Raw genomic sequence first — 17,928 nt, 5'->3', positions numbered from 1 at the left:
CGCCGTGCGGGGGTCACGTGGCTCTTTCCTTTCCGTCTCTGGCCGGCTGGGCGCGGGCGACTGCTGGCGAGGCGCGTGGAACCTCGCGCTGGTTCCCTTTCGTCTCCTCTCGCGGCCCGGGCCACCAAGGAGTTCGCTGACGCCGGTGAGCTGAGCCGCCCGCCAAGATGCCGGCCTATTTCCAGAGGCCGGAAAATGCCCTCAAACGCGCCAACGGTGAGTAGGGGATCGGGGCGCGCCGGGCTGGGTCGGCCCGAGGCCTCGGAGGTCGAGGGGCCCGGGCCTCCTTCTCCCTGCTCCGTCTCCCGTCTGCGGCTGCAGAGGTGGTCGATGAGACCTGTCTGCCGCCGTTCCAGCTTGTGGTTGGGCATGGTTTCCCTTCTCGCTCCTACCGACCGCGGTTGGGGGGGTGGGAGGTGCGGAGCCGGGAACCGTCGCTCTGGGGGGGGGCCCTTCCTTCCCCCCGCCGCTTCCTGCTGCGTCTCAGGGGCCGCGGCCCCGGAGACAGGTCTACCGGAGCCTGGCCTCCTTAACCGCCCCCCCCCCTTGTCCGCCTCCGCCCGGCTCCCCAGGCCGCCGGGCCCTCGGCTGCTTAGGCCCCGCGCCCCCAGCCGCCATCTGGGAGTGCCGGGGAGGAAGAAACATGGCTCCCTCCCGGGGACAATGCACGCGAGAACCTCGACTCCACCTCCTGCCGGCGCCGGGAGCCGGCCAGTCCCACCTCCCGCCCTCTCGCAGACACCTCCGCCCCCCAAATCCAGCGCCGGGCTTTGCTGGGTCAGGGTCCACTTAGCCTTTTCCCCAGTCACTATAGCTCTGCTTCGGGGACTCTGACCCAATTAACCGGTTATCTGTTTTTTTCCTGGCATTGATTATTCTCAGTCCCAGAGCCTATCCCAAATCACATGAAGTTGGAACATTGTTAAACCTGTAAGAGACTTGAAGTTCTTTCTTAAAGATAACGAAATTGAGGCCTACAGAGAGAGAATGTTTACCCAAGGTCACTCCGAGAGTTAGTTGTGGAGCCAGGAGACTAGAACCAAGGTCTCTAGACTTCCAGATGAGTTGGTTTTTTTTTTCGCCACAGCGCTGCTGCCTGCGATTTTTATTTCCATGTGTTCTTATGCCACCGGCCCTTTCGCGAAAAGTTGTGCGTGTCTCGGTCTATTCGAGAGGCATTTATTACGTTCGCATCATGGGGGTGCAATGTATTATGCATGGCTCTGGTCTTTAAAAACTTTTTCGTTTAGAGTTTTTTAAGCCTAATAATTTCTAAGTGTGTAGGTAGTTGATCGTTCTTATTTCAACCCTTCCTGTACCCCAGACAAGTTTTGAGTCTTATCCCATCTTGTAGGTGGATATACCGTGTCTCTTACAGTCTTATGTTGGTGGAGCTAATTTTGTTAGCTTGTTTGGAAATTCCTCTTGTGGAAATGTCAATTTCAGTCGACACAAAATTGTTAGTGATAATCTGTCAGGGGTAAGGGTGCCTTTGTCACATGGTTATTTTAAAAGCAACAATTTGGGAGGGTGGTAAGAGTGTGAAATAGGATAATGCCACATTCTTTGGAATAGAGTAGAGTAAGTGTTCTAAAAATCAGTTAAAAGTACAACTTAGATCTGATGACTGCTCATTTTAACCAGTGATCTAATGGTTAGGACAGGCAAGAATTAAGGACGTTAACTTATAGGAAAGAAACTCAGTGGAAATGGAGATTTATCACTAGAAAATGAACTGTAGCAAAGTTAGAATTTTTTTCTTACGTTTAGAAACTTAGAAATCTGTATTATGGTATACAAAGTGACTTGGATTCAGTTACTACTGTAATTGCTATTGTAGATTTGTTCTACAGTTGTTTGCTTTATCAACAGGCATTTTTCCTTCTAATAGGCTGAAGCACTGTAATCTGGATAGCCTAAGTATTACACATTTGATGTGCTCCGGCCTTGTTGCTTTCATCACTCCCTTTTGAATCCTCATATGAGTTTACTATTGCAGTAATTGTTTAAATTAAAAGGGTTATCTCCTGTGTAACGAATCTTAAACCTCTTTTTCACGTTTTCTAAGTTGAAATAGCTTTGACTCATGAAGGGCAAGTTAGGGAAAACATCTGAAATTAAAGTAGGCAAGATGAGAAAGGGGCACTGTGGGGGGGCTTTTATTTGTGTAGGTTTTTTAAAAGTCTGTATTGACTCCTTGCTGCAGCCCTTTTAAATTGTAGGATGGGTGTTACAGTAGATAGAGGCCTTAGCTTTCAAGTAGTTAGCTCTGTACCTTTGATCTTGTGAATGAAAGATCCTGTCTGAAAGTGTCAGAGTGAGCTGAATGTGGATGGCACATGGCACCGCTTACAAAACTTTAAATAGGATCGTAAAAGCGCATTTCATTCCATGGAGATAATCTCATTTTATGTAAATGTTTTATCTATGATATTTGTAGCCTTAAACACATTTAGACCTAATCCACTGCATTATCGTAATAAAATGTGAATATGTTTAAGTAGAATAGTTCTTCAAGTCACTCTGAGTCTGTAATTCAGAACAATTCCTTCGGAAACTATTATAGTAACCATTCAGGAAGATGAGAACTTGGCCTAAGCAGTTACAGACAAGAAATCTATACCCCAGAATCATTTGGAAAAAGACCCTTTTGCAGATTATGTTGTCAGTAGTGCAGAATTAATTGCTCCTGACCTTGTAACAACCTTTTAATTTAGTTCTACCAGTGACTTTAATAAATAAAGTTATTAAACCCACAAATCGAGTAACATTATAGCTTATCTACTTGGTCTGTTGCCCAAATAAACTAGTAATGTTGAAGGGCCGACCTAAGCTTTTTCTTTCATAAATAGATACAATTTGTCACTGTGTCTGAAAGGTAAGCTCAGCATGTCCACCCTCCTAGTAACAGTTCATAATGCTAGATTTTTATTTTTATTTCAAGAATATCAGTTTGGAAATGAACTTTTTTTTTTTTTTTTTTTTTTTTAACATTGCAATAGAGCTTTTAATATGTGGTATGCCTCTCTAGCCTCAAAAAGTTTTTTTTTTCCCCTTACTAGAGAATTCATAGGAACTAAATTCTCCCTGTATGTGACTTCGGATAAAGACAGGAACTCACCCTCATGGACTATCATATCTGTTCCCATTCAGGTTCTTTCCCTTTAAAAATGTCCTTGCTTGGTATCCATGTTTGCTTTTTTCCCACGATGATGGTAGGGTGTCCTATAAAAATTATTTTTTAGTGCATTTGCTTTGTTTGAACCTATTGTTTCAGAGTTTGAAAGTGGAATTTGTAATAATAAATTCTGATTGGCTGTTTAGGAAGTGAAAAAAATCACTTTTCTATCCCTAAACAAGATTTTTTATTTTTTATAGTGACATTAAGACACCACACTCCCCTATTTAAAAATAAGAGATAGGGTAGGTAAATTATTTTTACATAGTTTATTATTTTGTCATCACCATCCCGGGCACAGTTCTCAACTTTAATTCTCTTTGTGCCTGTTCTGTGTTACAAGCATTTTGACAGTGTTTATATACTAAACAGTATAAGATTTAAATCCTCAGTGTAAGATTGGGAATTGGATATAATAGGTTGTTCTGGTGCTGATGCTGTGCTCTTTAATATGAATGCTAAATTTAACTAAAAACATTTACTTCCAAATTTTTGGGTGATAGAGACTTTTCTGTTAAATAATTATTAAAAACACCTAAGGTACTGTTGGATTTTAGACGATAATCTTGTATGTATGCTCCAGTTTAAAGACTGTAACGTCCTCCCCTCAGAACAGGAAGGCTTAAAAAACAAAAAACACCCAGGAAAGGCTAGTATTCTAACAAAGTATCTAGTTGTGTTACATCTTTGTTTCCTCTTACAAGGTGTTTTTTTTTTTTTTTTTTTTTTGGTTCTTTGTTTTTTTTTGGTAATAGCATTGACTCAAATGAAAATGGACTTTTTCTCATAACAGTACTACTAATGTTGACATTGACGTGAATTACTGAAGAGGGGTTTGTTTTCACTAACCTATGAAGAATAGGGCTTAATATGATATGGGAAGACACAGGCTATCCTTTAAAGATAAGAATTTCAGTATCTTTTGTGATTTGTTGCAAACCTCTTAATATACCAGAGAGTTGGAATATTGTTTGTAGTTTTCCTGGAGGAAGGAACGTTCAGAAGCAGCATTCCTGAAAGATGTGATAGTTGGGAGGAAAATTACTTACTAAATCTGTAAATCTGGTAAAACTCCCAAATAAGCAGTGTTTCTGCCAGTTGTTTGCCTAGCACAGAGTTTCATGATAATGCTGTACGCTGTTTGGTTAACTCTTAAAAATAATTCTTTGTCAAAGATTTTTTTCTTAGGAAAACAGTGATTTTTAACAATAGGGATGTAGTGTTTTAAGATCTTTTTTAATAGTGTTAATTAGTGTTTTGGTTCCCCAAAGTATGTTTCAAATGTTCAGTGGAAAGATTTTTCTTTGTGAAATTTGTTAATTACTGAATTTTAAGTTGAACATAACCAAATGACTTAGGTTAAATAGCCTTCCCCTTCCCTCAGTTTACTAAGTTTTGTGCAAAAGTAAATAAAGTAAAAGATGAGAAAAAAGATAAATTTTAACCTGTGTCAGAAGTAATGTGATAGAGGACTCTTTGCTTTTGAGTGAATTTCAAAATGAGCAGTGTACATAAAACCTTAGATTGGAACTGGATTTTGAAATATTGCCACTTGCAGAGTGCCTTCAGGTTTAGGTGGTAGTAAATTCAGAAATGTGTAATTTTCTCTGGTATGCATTCTAAAATTTTTTTTTATTTTTAAAAATAAACTTAATTTTAAAAGTTAGGGATTTACAGAATTATTGGAAAGATAGTACAGAGAATTCCCATATACACCATAACCTATTAATTTCTTCTGTCATTTTGGGACATTTATCACAACTAATGATCCAATACTGATAACATTATTAATGAAAGTCCATACTTTGCTCAGATTTCCGTAGCTCTCCCTCATGTCCTTCTCTGAATTCCAGGATCTCATCCAAGATACCACATTATATTTAGTCGTCCTGTTTCCTCAGACACTCTCCTCCTCCTCCCCTTGGTTATGACAGTTTCTTAAACTTCCTTGTTGGTAACCTTGACAAGTTTTGATGAGTACTGGTCAGGTATGTTGTAGAATGTCCCTCATTTGGGGTTTGTCTTAAGATTTTTCTCATGTTTAGGTTGGGATAAATAAATGGGAGAGATATTTCATAGATTGGAAGACTATTGTCAATTCTTCCAAATTTTGATATATAGATTCATTAAATCTGAATGAAAATTCCAGTGAGCTATTTTGTAGATATTTACAAACTAATTGTGAGTTTATATGGAAAGGCAAAAGACTTTCCAAACAATAGAGAAGCCAAACAATACAGAAGAACAAAGTTGGAGCACTCATACTACTTGGTTTGAAGACTTTACTATAAGTCCATGGTAATCAAGTCAGGGCGGTATTAGAAAAAGACTAGATACATTGCAATAGAGAGTGATGAGAATAGAGAGCCCAGAAGTAGACCCACATAAATAGTCAATTGATCTTAAAGGAACAAAATCTAATTGACTGTCTTATTGAGTCTAGTGATCCTTTTGCCTAGAGCAGAAATTGTATCCACCAGATCATTGTGACTAAAGTCACATTTCACTTTGTTTGCTGGGAGGAGATTTTTCTCTCTCATAACTTCAATTTTTGGAACATGGCAGTCATTTACAAGGGTTTGGTACAATGTAATTGGGTGAAATCGTTTTATCCATAGACCATATTTTGAGATAATACCAGTTTTCGTTCTATTAAGTTGGGTGATTTTGGCATGGCTTTAGATGTCAAAAATAAGTGTGATCTAAAAAGAGATGGTAGTGAGTTTAGAAATTAAAATAGCCAACTTAGGCAAGATTTACACTTTAGTATAGTATACATACCAATTTTAATTTTTCTGAATTACTTTTCCAGAATTTCTTGAGGTTGGGAAAAAGCAGCCTGCTTTGGATGTTCTTTATGATGTTATGAAAAGTAAGAAACACAGAACATGGCAAAAGATACACGAGCCAATTATGTTGAAATACTTGGAACTTTGTGTGGATCTTCGCAAGAGCCATTTGGCTAAAGAGGGATTATACCAGTATAAGAACATTTGTCAACAGGTATGAAAAGAGCTGGGTTTTATATTTTTAATAGTGCTTTAATGATTTTCAGAGAAGTTTACCTTTTAAAGGTAATATGCTTTTATGTCATAAAATTTGCTCTTAAAGCATTCTGTGGTTTGTTGAGAAGTGTTTTAAGGTTTTCTCTCTCTCTCTCTCTGGTTAGGTGAACATCAAATCTCTAGAGGATGTTGTTAGGGCATATTTGAAATTGGCAGAGGAAAAAACTGAAGCTGCTAAAGAAGAATCTCAGCAAATGGTCCTAGACATAGAAGATCTGGATAATATTCAAACTCCTGAGAGGTATGTAGGTTAAATTGCTAATTTTTTTTTCTTTTTTTTTTTTTTGCTAATACATTTTTGTCAATGTTTTTCTTTACATGTGTCTCCATCGTCCTCATTTGAAGTATAGATGTTTATTAGAAAGAATGCTTACCTTTGGAATTTTAAGTGTCTGATAAGAAAGCCATACTATTCAGAATTCATAAAGGTGGCAAATTAACAACCTTCAGATAGTCAGATACTAATTTAAATGGTTGTAATATGGGTTGGGGGTGCAAATACTTGAACACTTACATGGCATCTTTACAGTATGCCCAAAGTTGTAAGAAGGATTCACACTTTCTTACACTGGTGTCATTGTTGGTTTTGTTTTTTTTAATCTTAGGGCAAAGTAGGAAATCGTGTCTAAAATTGTTTTTAACTTAAAAATTTTTTTTTTTAGTGTTCTCCTAAGTGCTGTAAGTGGTGAAGACACTCAGGATCGTACTGACAGACTACTTTTAACTCCATGGGTTAAATTCCTTTGGGAATCATATAGACAGTGTTTGGACCTTCTTCGAAATAATTCTAGGGTAGAGCGTCTCTACCATGATATTGCCCAACAAGGTAAAATGAGAACTGATTTGAAAAGTTGACTTTTAGGAAAAGACTTTGCAAAAGATTGACAATTAAAGTTAACCTGTTTTTCTTTATCGTATTTATTTTATAGTTTTTATCCTCATTGAGAGATGGTTGGCATTCGTTCAAATAGTAACTAAGGGACTATAAGAAATTTGTTTTACTAGTTAGGGTAATTCTATATGAAATCCACTTCATGGATGTCTGAAAGACAAAGTCATTTTGGAATTTCCCAGGTGACTAGAAAAACAAATGTAACTTTTTGATTGCTTTCTGATAAATGTGACTTGTGCTTTTTGACTTCACCTACTGCATATATACTTAATCATGCCGTGGCCTTTTTTTTTTTTTTTTAATGCTTATTTATTTTGAGAGAGAGAGTGTGAGCAGGAGAGGGGCAGAGAAGGAGAGAGAGAATCTCAAGCAGGCTCTGCTCCACCAGGGCAGAGCCTGATGTGGGGCTCAAACTCATAAACCCGTGAGATCATGACCTGAACCCAAATCAAAGAGTCGGCCATTCAACCAGCTGAGCCACCCAGGTTCCCCATGTAAGGGTTTCTAAGGTCTTTTTAAGCTCTGGACTTCTGTGATTCCTTGAAAAATGTATATTTTTATTTTCTTAAACAGTATTACTGAACATAGAAATAAGTCATCTTGATGACTCTGGATCATCTTAAAAGGTATCCAGCTGTCATAGTGCATATACAGTTGACACTTGAACAGCTTGGGGTGGGGGATTAGAGGCGCAGACTGAAACACCCCTTTGACCCCACCCACGCACCGTTGATCTGCCTGTGATTTGCCTATCCAAAAACTTAACTATAGCCTACTGTTGACTAGAAACCTTGCTGGTAACATAAATAGTTGATTAACACATTTTGTAGGTTATATGTGTTATATACTGTATTCTTAAGGTAAACTAGAGAAAAGAGAAGGTTAAAATTATTGAAAAAATCCACATGTAAGTGGATCCACACAGTTCAAACCCTTGTTCAAGGGTTAGCTGAACTTTCAGTCCTAAAGAGCTGCATCAAGTCTGTTATCTTAATCTTGTGTCTGTCTTTACTGCACTTATCTTGCTCTTAATGGAGCTTTCTAACTATACAAATGGGGTATGTGTGACTTGAGAGTAGCTTTTGACTTTTTCTTATTTTGGCCTTAGTACAACCTTATGTTGCCATTCTGCTCACTATGGGGATGATTGGCATTTGTTTTATCAAGTTGTAAGTGACTTTAAGGAATATTTTACCAAAAAAAAATACTGTAGGGGCACCTGACTGGTTCCATTGGTAGAGTATATGACTCTTGATCTCAGGGTTGTAAGTTGGAGCCCCATATTGGGTGTAGAGATTACTTCATAAATAAATGCTTATAAAAATATTTTACTATGAGTATTACAACTTCTGTTTTATTTACGTAGCATGTGTGAATTTTCATTTAAGACAAGTAAACTTGGGCTTTTTGCTAACTACTGATACATAAATGTTAACTTGAAGTTAAGCTGCATCCCTTCATTTTGGGCCTATTGAAATAGAAATGCTCTCTCTCTTTTTTTTTTTTTTTTTTTTAAGGGCAAAGGAATTCTGAAAAAATTGTTATATTGCATATATGACAGTAGAAAATTATTTTAATGACAGAGCAAGTAGTTAAGGTATACATCTATGTACACAGTTGAAATCAGGTTATCATAAGCCCAAATTTTGTTAGATAAGAAGGCTCTTTGTATTCCAGGCTAGAATTTTTTGTTCTTTTAGGATTTGAAGTGGTAGGTGTTTGAAAGGTGAGTCCCTCCTACACTTCAATTGAATAGCTTTCCATTTGTAAACTCTCCCAGAATCCCAGAAACACATTTTAGTCCTAGGCCAGGACTATGTCTAGTAGATGGTCACGACACAAGTGACTAATGACCTTGATCATTTCTGAAGACTGATTATAAGTTTGGGTAAATCTTGTTAAAATAACTGATTTCAGTATTTGAAATAAAACTTATTCACATACTTGTTGATGGTGGAAAGTACCTAATATATTTTATAATTATGTCTATAGCTTTCAAATTCTGCCTCCAATACACCCGTAAGGCTGAATTCCGTAAGCTTTGTGACAATTTGAGAATGCACTTGTCACAGATTCAACGCCACCATAACCAAAGTACAGCAATCAATCTTAATAATCCAGAAAGCCAGTCCATGCATTTGGAGACCAGGCTGGTTCAGTTGGACAGTGCTATCAGCATGGAATTGTGGCAGGTACGTTGTGAACTACTATCTGTCTTTTGTAGTAACAGTAGCCCATATTGTTATTATTATTTTCTTTAATGAGTATCTTTCTCTTGATACTTACTGGTTAATTTCAATCATTAATTGAAGAATTTAAGATCATCTGATGGATAACCAAGAGTTCTGAACAAGCAATTTCAGAATATCGTGGTTCTAGTTACCTGCTGTGAAATGGGGGCCAAATGTGTGCTCTTTTGGGCCCAGTGGCTTTCCATATAAAACAGTTCATCCTCAGTGCTGCTCCAAGTGTGGTTCATTGCCTGGTGCCAGTCTGAACTACCAGATTGAAATAATTAGAGAGGAGAATATGCATTTACGAAGGGTTTTTTTGGGGGGGAAGGATAGCGATTTCATGGTGATGGTGTGTGTGTTTTACTCTGTTTAGAAAAACTGAGCTTGTTTTTCAATTAATTTTTGTAACAATTTTACAAATTTGTAAAATTTTGTATTTTATAAAAGTATTGGTGGCAAAAGGTTGGAAATTAAAAACGAAACGAAACAAAACAAAACCTGTCCTTTGCTGTAGAGAATTGGAGAAGCTCACTGGATCGTCTCTCAGATTTCTTGGTGCTGCTTTGACTTAGTAAACATGCATGGGGAATATCCTACATGGGAGATCTCAGTGTGGTGCTGGGAGTCTTGCCCACTACTTGAGCTTTTTACACTAAGAATTGTGCAAAGACATTTTCACGTGATTTTATAGTCACAACTTGAGACTTCTACATGTTTGACCAAAATATAAAATTTAATTGAAATTGCAAAGAGAGAGTGGTAGTTTTTTGAGCCAAGTGAAAATGTGATTTCCTGCTCTCCAAAATATTTTCCATTTCTGTAGGGACACCCTTAGAATACTACCTGATGAAATAGGAAAAAGAGGTTCTATAGAAGGTAGACATACTCCTTATAGAACAAATGGATAGATAAGTAGAAAGAAGGAAGTAATACTCACATGTTATCACTCAGAAATAACCTCTATGTTTTGTTTTAATGTCCTTCTAGATATTTTTTCTGTATATCCCAAGTGGTATGATAATCACTTTTAAAAAAGAATTTTAAAGTCACATTTACTGATGTGTAAGTTATCTCCAGCAAAACTCGCCCTGAAGTCTGACAAATGCAGTAACCACCATAATCAAGATGTAAAACATTTCCTCAAAACTGCCTCATGCCCCTTTGCACCCAACCCCTCCCTGATCCTTAAGATCCGCTGATCTGTTTTCTGTCAAAAGGATCAGATTTAATCATTAAAACAATCTATTACGGAAAAATTTGTAAGCATATAAAACCATGCGTGCAAGGGTACTTTGAAACATTTTTAGGACAGTCAATGGGATTTAAAAATAACCTTTGCAAATTAAAGCATGGTTGGCAAAGTTGTCAAGATAGTCGTAGAATAGCTAACCTGGTTACTGTGTCAAGCTTTAGGCTGGGGCTGGTTGACAGAAAGACTAAATAAAATTGAATTCTACAAAATTCTCTGTGGGGCAGATAGATGTTTGTATAGATATTTGGCACTTTCTCAAATTACACCCCTGCTACTACTGTGAAAGAGACAGAAAGCAAAACACTGTGTTCTGTACGTCAGCTGGCACATGTTCAAACCTGTGCCAGTTCAAACCTGTTCTAATTTTAAGAAGTTTAAGGATTTAGTATGTTTGTGATCATGGCAGTTTTGTGAGATACATCAGATACTAGATTATAGATGAATAAAAGGAACCACACATAGAGGGATTTTACTTCCCACTTTTATTCTTCAGTGTTTTGTGTTTTAGGTTTCATAAAGAGATTTGGATTAGATTTTTTGTTCGTTTAGAATGCAGTGACTGTAATTTATACTCCTAATCTTAGGAAGCGTTCAAAGCTGTGGAAGATATTCATGGACTATTTACCTTGTCTAAAAAACCACCTAAACCTCAGTTGATGGCAAATTACTATAACAAAGTCTCGACTGTGTTTTGGAAATCTGGAAATGCTCTTTTTCATGCATCTACACTCCATCGTCTTTACCATCTATCCAGAGAAATGAGAAAGAATCTTACACAGGAAGAGATGCAAAGGTAAGAATGTTGAAGTCAGATAATATTGAAAGTATGAAACAAATATCTCCTACTAAATGGCATGGTTCCAGGTTAGGGTTTCTCAACTTCTACACTGTTGACATTTGGGGCTGGATCATTTTCTGTTCTAGGGGACTAGGCATGAAGGATGTTTTGGGGCATCCCTGGTTCACCAGATGCCAGTAGCAGTTCTTTCCCTTCTATCAGAAATGTCTCTGGACATTGTTGTTCTTTGGTAGTAGCAAAAACCTGATGGAGAAAATTGAATATTAGGAAAGACAGTGTTATGGTATGAGCTTTCTGTCCATAAATGGTATTTAGAATCTAGTTTTAGAACAAATAAGAGAACTAAAAAAATAAATGCTGCCATCATGCCTGATTATAAGACATTAACTGAGTGTGTGTTTGAACATAAAAAAAGGGTCTGTGACGTAGCAATCTAAAGACCACTTTTTTCCTTTAGCATCACATGTAACCTATTTTCTTCCAGTCAAATACATATATTTTTTAACGTGTTTTGGTGGACTCCGGCAGCTCACACACCACTCTTTTCTCTTACTGGCAGACCGTGTTATTTTGGCCTCCATAATTCTTTCTGTATACCAAATTGTTTTTCTTTTGCCTTTGCAGCAATACACGGAACCAACTAAATTAATTTTTCTAGTATATTTTCTTTGAAAGTCTTGAGGACAGTGTTCACTCGTCCTTCATGTAATCCGTGTCTGTTTGAGATTTAAAACAAAACAAAACTTGGTTTCCTTTAAGGTACCTATGTACCATCCCTTTATTTTTATTTATTTAGTTTTTTTTTTTTTTTACATTTATTTATTTTTGAGGGACAGAGACAGAGTGTGAACAGGGGAGGGGCAGAGAGACAGGGAGACACAGAATCTGAAGCAGGTTCCAGGCTCAGAGCTGTCAGCACAGAGCCCTTGCAGGGTTCGAACCCATGAACCGTGAAATCATGACCTGAGCTGAAGTCGGCCGCTTAACCGACTGAGCCACCCAGGCGCCCCAGTACCATCCCTTTAGAAACTGCTGTAATGGTATTATAATAGTAAGTATTGGGCTATGTAGCTCTATGTACATTATTTTGTTTAATCTTTACAATAGCCTCATGACTCAAAAAATTGCCTTAGGTTTCAGTCTTGGAAACGGTGAGGCTGCGATTCTAACCCTTCACCCTTTAGCTCCAGAGCCCACTATCCTTAATGTAATACGGTGATCTGAATTCAACCTGACTTGCCTCTTGTGTTTTAAGGAAGTTACGATTTCTCTCCACCACGCGTCCTCCCAACACCCCTGTTGTGTTCACTGACATTCTTTGTAAATTTCCACCCCTTTCTTAGTGTCATTTTTCTTAGCTTTTAAAGCTGCCTTGTTTTTCTAAGGAAGCATAGGATATACAAAGGTATCTTATTCTACATTTTAACCTCCCAGTCTTTTTCTATAGCTGGAAGATATTGAGAGTAGTAAGTGGGTAGATGAAGTTCTGATTCTCCCAAGTACTCATTTTAGTATGGCCCATTTCTCTTAATTTCCTGTTTTGATGAATAATATGTATGAATATAGTCCACCAAAGGTGGTGTACATATTCTGTCACTGGCATATCTTACGAAATGATTAAAGAGAAGTGTCTTTCTTTATGTCAGGTAACATTTATGAATGTAACAGATTTGTGATTTTGTTCTCCAGAATGTCTACTAGAGTCCTTTTGGCCACTCTTTCCATCCCTATTACCCCTGAGCGTACTGATATTGCTCGACTTCTGGATATGGATGGCATTATAGTCGAAAAACAACGTCGCCTTGCAACGCTGCTAGGTCTTCAAGCCCCACCAACACGAATTGGCCTTATTAACGATATGGTTGGTATAAGTTCGAGCATTCTTACAGCTCAGAATAGGAAATTTATGGTCAGGGTTTACAGTTCGTGCCAGGTGGTTCTGATGAATGGACTGGTTTGAGAACTGCCGGTGTAAGTCAGCACAGTGTTCCTTTAAGGTGATTCCTCTGTAGGGGGTGGACTGAAGTTACATTTGATGTAGTAGATGAGAGTTGGACTACCTCTGAGGAATAATGTGGACCACTCAGTAAGAGAAAAGGTAATGATGGGTAAGGTTCATGGCTTACTTCAGAGGGCTGCAGGAAAACTAACCAAGCTGACAGATGGTAGAAATGGGGTGATGAGTATAGGAATGAATGTTAAGTTGATTAGGCCTGATTCTGGACAATGGGAATATTTCCAATTTTTCTTTCTCTTTTAATGTTTGTTTATTTTGAGAGAGAGAGAGAGAGAGCCCAGTCACGAGACCATGAGCTGGTGAGGGGTAGAGAGAGAAAGAATTCCAAGTAGGCTGTGTGGAGCTCAATGCAAGGCTCGATCCCATGACCATGAGATCATGACCTGTGGTGAAACTCAAGAGTTGGAAGCTTAATTGACTGAATCACGAAGGCACCCCATGAAGTACTTTGTAAAATGCAGATTTCTAAATATAAATAAATTAAATAAATAAATAAATAAATGCAGATTTCTAGGGGTGCCTGGCTGACTCAGTCTTCTGAGAAGAGCATGTGACTCTTGATCTTGGGGCTGTAAGTTCAAGCAACACGTTAGAGATTACTTAAATAAAACTTAAAAAAATGTAGATTTCTAGGTTGTACCCAGTACCTACACCAATCAGTTTCAGAATATGGAGCCTAAGGTTGGTGTATCTTTACAATGTTTATGTTGATGGACTTTTGCATTCACTGGAAATTAGCATGTGAGTGCGTATTATTTTCTTAATGTTTATTTATTTTGCGAGAGAGAGAGAGAGAGAGGGAATGTTCTCCACGGGGGAGGGGCAGAGAGAGAGGGAGAGAGAGAATCCCAATTTTGGGGCTCAATCTCATGAATCACAAGACTGGGACCTGAGCCCAAACCAAGAGTCTGCTGCTTAACTGACTGAGCCACCCAGGCGCCCCTTACACGTGTGTATTACATGCCAGGCAATTAAGATTTACAACTTTAGGTTTTAGAGAGTCTGACTCACAATAGTCAGACTTAGTAGTTACTGTAATATAATAGCCCAGTAAATTACTTTGGAACAAGAGAAATAAGAGGGACAGTTGCTAGAGAAGAGGCTTTCCTTTTCTGGCAGAACCTGTTAAGTAAGAACTAATCAGTTTTCTATGTAGCAACACTTTTCCCTTGGAACACTTTTCTGTAACAGTAGGAAAGCAGATTCCCTTTGTTGTCAGTTTTTATTTTTATTTGTTTGTTTGAGAGAGAGAGAGTGAGAACTGTGTGTGGAAGCAGGGGGAGGGGTGGGGAGAGAGAGTCCCAAAGCATTGTGGAGCCCGACGTGGGGCTCGATTTCGCAAACCGGAGATTGTGACCTGAGCTAGGAGTCAGATGCGTAACTGACTAAGCCACCCTGGTGCCTGTTGTAAGCTTTTAACAAGAACTTAATCTGCAAAACAGCACTTCTCTGTCTCTGTATGCCTCCATGTTTTATTTTGTTGCCACTGGCCACAGGTCAGCTTTGTGTTTTGACGAGTTTTTGTGGGACTGACTTAGAATTAAGTGAATAAAATGATAGTATTTTCTTTGGGAAGAGATCTTACTAGCAAATAGTGTAAAAGAAATTTTTTTTTTATTTTAAAATACTGAACAAGTGTTTAAACCGGAAAGAGAGTCCATATCTCTTGAACTTTTATCTATATACCTAACACACACCTTTGTGTTAAAGTTGGTGTCTTACACTGGTTTGTTTATCATTGTTGGAGAGCTTTCGGCCAGCAGCCAGGACATCCAGACTTGGGTCCTTATTGTGCCCATAGACAGGTATAAAGGTTTATGAGAAGGGTATAGGTTGGTATCAGGTCAGTTATTAGCTGGCTGTCAGTGGGCATTTATATAAGTCTTTATGAGTTCACCATACATTCAAGATTGAGACCTGAGCTTTGAGCTCCTATAACTGAATTTGTAAACACCAAGAGAATGATTTTTCTAAATTTATTTTTTAATGTTTATTTATTTTTGAGAGAGAGGCAGAGCACGAGTGGGGGAGGGGCAGAGAGAGAAGGAGACACAGAATACGAAGCAGGCTTCAGGCCCTTGAGTTGTCAGCACAGAGCCGGACGTGGGCCTCGAACCCACGAATCGCGAGATCGTGGCCTGAGCCGAAGTCAGATGCTTTACCGACTGAGCCAGGCACCCCGAGAATGATTCTCTTATCTCAGGAACATATTCAGGTTAAGCAGAGTTCATAAGCAACTCGTTCTTAGATCAGAAAGCCAATTATAAATCTTAGAAATATTTTAACAGATTACAGTAGCCTATCGTAGCATATCTCCTCTTTGGGGAAAAGGGTGCTAAATGGAGAATCTAGAATAATTTGATAGGAATACGATTACAGCCGGGAGAATTTTATTTGAATGCTTATACCACACCACACTTAATTCAATTAAAGGCACTTGTGAGGGAGGTATTCCAGAAATGTGGAAATCAGTCGTGCACCCATTTTGGATAGGAGGTAGACTAGAGTGCTCGTGTGTGGGGATAGGATCTGCTGTCACTTGCCTCAGTCGTGTGACCAGTCTCGTGGCTACACACACAATCCTGCAGTCCTGTGCTTGCAAGTCTTGCTGTGTGTCTGCAGTTAGTCTGCTGTCTTTGGGTTTGCAGTTCCCCACATGTAAAGGGTAAAGGTCCGCGTGCATTCTATATTCTAGTTTATAGTTCAGGTAAGGTATGATTTAATTATGGGCAGTTTTGAGGTTTATAAAGTTTGGCCATTTTTTGTCTCCCTTTTTAAGAAAAGTTATTCAGGTGGCACCCTTAGTTGAGTTTTAGTCACATATAAAAGTGTAGATCATAAATGTAATTGGGTACATTCTCATCAGGTGGTTTATAGTCCTCGCTCCCCATGCCCCCCAAAATAGCCACTTGCCCTGATATGCGACACCACACATAAATTTGCCTGTGTACTTTATGTGAGATTTGAGGTTCACGTAAATGCAGTATGTTAAATTCCTGTGAGATTTATTCACATGTGTAGCATTTTTTTCTTCGATCATTTCTGTATAAGAACCTATCCTTGTTTGTCCTGAGTTTTTTCTAATAGGGGCTTTTATGAATAGTGTTGGCATGGTAATTTTTGTGTGCTACAGTAAATTGTGAACTGTGGGATTTTACTTATTGCTGGTAATTAGGTTGGCCACACTAGTTGTCTTTATAAATATTTTGTTGGTTTAGAGTTCTTATATCCTTATTAAGCTCTTGGGAGACTTTTCACTGTAGATAGATACATAATTTGGGGTAAGAGACCCAAGTGTAGTTTTCTTTTAGAGTCCTCTGGTAAATTTAAAGAGGATTGAGGCTGGTCTTTCAGACACTTTCTAGATCTCCAATCCTGTATTTTTCTTCTTTGTATTCAATTCAGTTGGGAATTTAGTTGGAAAATTTCCTTCAGCAGTTAAACCTTTTGTTCATTGTAGGTCAGATTCAATGTATTGCAGTATGTTGTTCCCGAAGTGAAAGACCTTTACAATTGGCTGGAAGTAGAATTTAACCCGCTAAAACTCTGCGAGAGAGTCACAAAGGTAAGGCTTGGCGTTCTAGTTTTGGTTATATGACCTTTGCTGGCTGGCCTTTTTTCAGGTTGTATTTATACTGAGGAGAGAGAAGTATTGTCCTCTGTGTTTAAATTCAGTGCACATTTCATTGTCTTTTTTTCTTTATGTTAAGGGAAAAGATATTTCTGATGTGCTAAATAAATAAGCCTTTGGAGGTAAATTAGCAGCATGGCTAATTTAGTCATTGCTGTCAGTCACCTTCAGACAAGCATCAACATAGTTTTGTATTACATTTGTATTTCCCTGCACTGTGATGTTTCTGTATGTTAAAAAAAAAATGAGAAAAAGCTTCACAAATGTTTGACTGTTATTAGAAAGTATGATCTGTTTTCAATGTAATGGACTTTACAGGTTCTAAATTGGGTTAGGGAACAACCTGAAAAGGAACCAGAGTTGCAACAGTATGTCCCACAGCTGCAAAACAACACCATACTTCGTCTTCTGCAGCAGGTAAACATTTTTAAATAAATGTTTTATTTAGAACTGGAATTTCTCCCCTTGATTGTTTTTATCACAACACTAAAAAATTGAGGAATGGCCTAGGATTTGAACTCCTCACCAAATTCTAGCCTTGCCAAAATTAGTCTTAATGTATTTGATTTGGAAAACAATATTTTACATATAATTTGTAGTTTTTTTCTCCTTTATTGTTGAATACTATCTATGTACATTTCTCCTCATTAGCAGTGTAAATCTAATTCAACACCTACATGGTTTTAAATTGTCTCAAGGGTACTGTGATTTATTCAGACTCCAATGATGGAAATCCGTATTTCTAGGGGTTTTTCTGCTATTAGAAAATGTTGTAGCAGTGAACATTCCCATACATGTGTCTTTACGTACTTCTGTGACTTTGTGTAATATCAGAAGTGCAATTAGTCACAGAGTTTACA

General features: G+C 38.2%; 1 protein-coding gene and 1 non-coding gene across 2 annotated transcripts in view; both read left to right on the top strand.

Annotated features, from left to right (window-relative positions):
- The first annotated feature begins 9 nt into the window (after positions 1 to 9).
- The window catches only part of EIF3A (eukaryotic translation initiation factor 3 subunit A), a 35,523-nt gene continuing 17,604 nt past the window's right edge, over positions 10 to 17,928 (top strand). Inside the window, exons 1-9 of the mRNA XM_042960090.1 lie at positions 10 to 216; positions 5,991 to 6,181; positions 6,348 to 6,484; positions 6,906 to 7,069; positions 9,128 to 9,327; positions 11,206 to 11,414; positions 13,110 to 13,281; positions 16,898 to 17,002; positions 17,387 to 17,485. Of these exons, the coding sequence (XP_042816024.1) occupies positions 168 to 216; positions 5,991 to 6,181; positions 6,348 to 6,484; positions 6,906 to 7,069; positions 9,128 to 9,327; positions 11,206 to 11,414; positions 13,110 to 13,281; positions 16,898 to 17,002; positions 17,387 to 17,485 (1,326 nt within the window). The 5' untranslated portion in view covers positions 10 to 167. The remainder of the gene's footprint in view (positions 217 to 5,990; positions 6,182 to 6,347; positions 6,485 to 6,905; positions 7,070 to 9,127; positions 9,328 to 11,205; positions 11,415 to 13,109; positions 13,282 to 16,897; positions 17,003 to 17,386; positions 17,486 to 17,928) is intronic.
- Positions 17,112 to 17,245, top strand: LOC122232246. The gene has a single exon (XR_006209585.1). It is a non-coding gene; the product is annotated as a small nucleolar RNA SNORA19 (small nucleolar RNA).

This window comes from Panthera tigris, chromosome D2 (assembly GCF_018350195.1).
Source record: "Panthera tigris isolate Pti1 chromosome D2, P.tigris_Pti1_mat1.1, whole genome shotgun sequence".
In the NCBI taxonomy this organism is placed as follows: domain Eukaryota; kingdom Metazoa; phylum Chordata; class Mammalia; order Carnivora; family Felidae; genus Panthera; species Panthera tigris.
The sequence above is the reverse complement of the archived record's forward strand: the minus strand, read 5'-3'. Positions and strand labels throughout refer to the sequence as shown.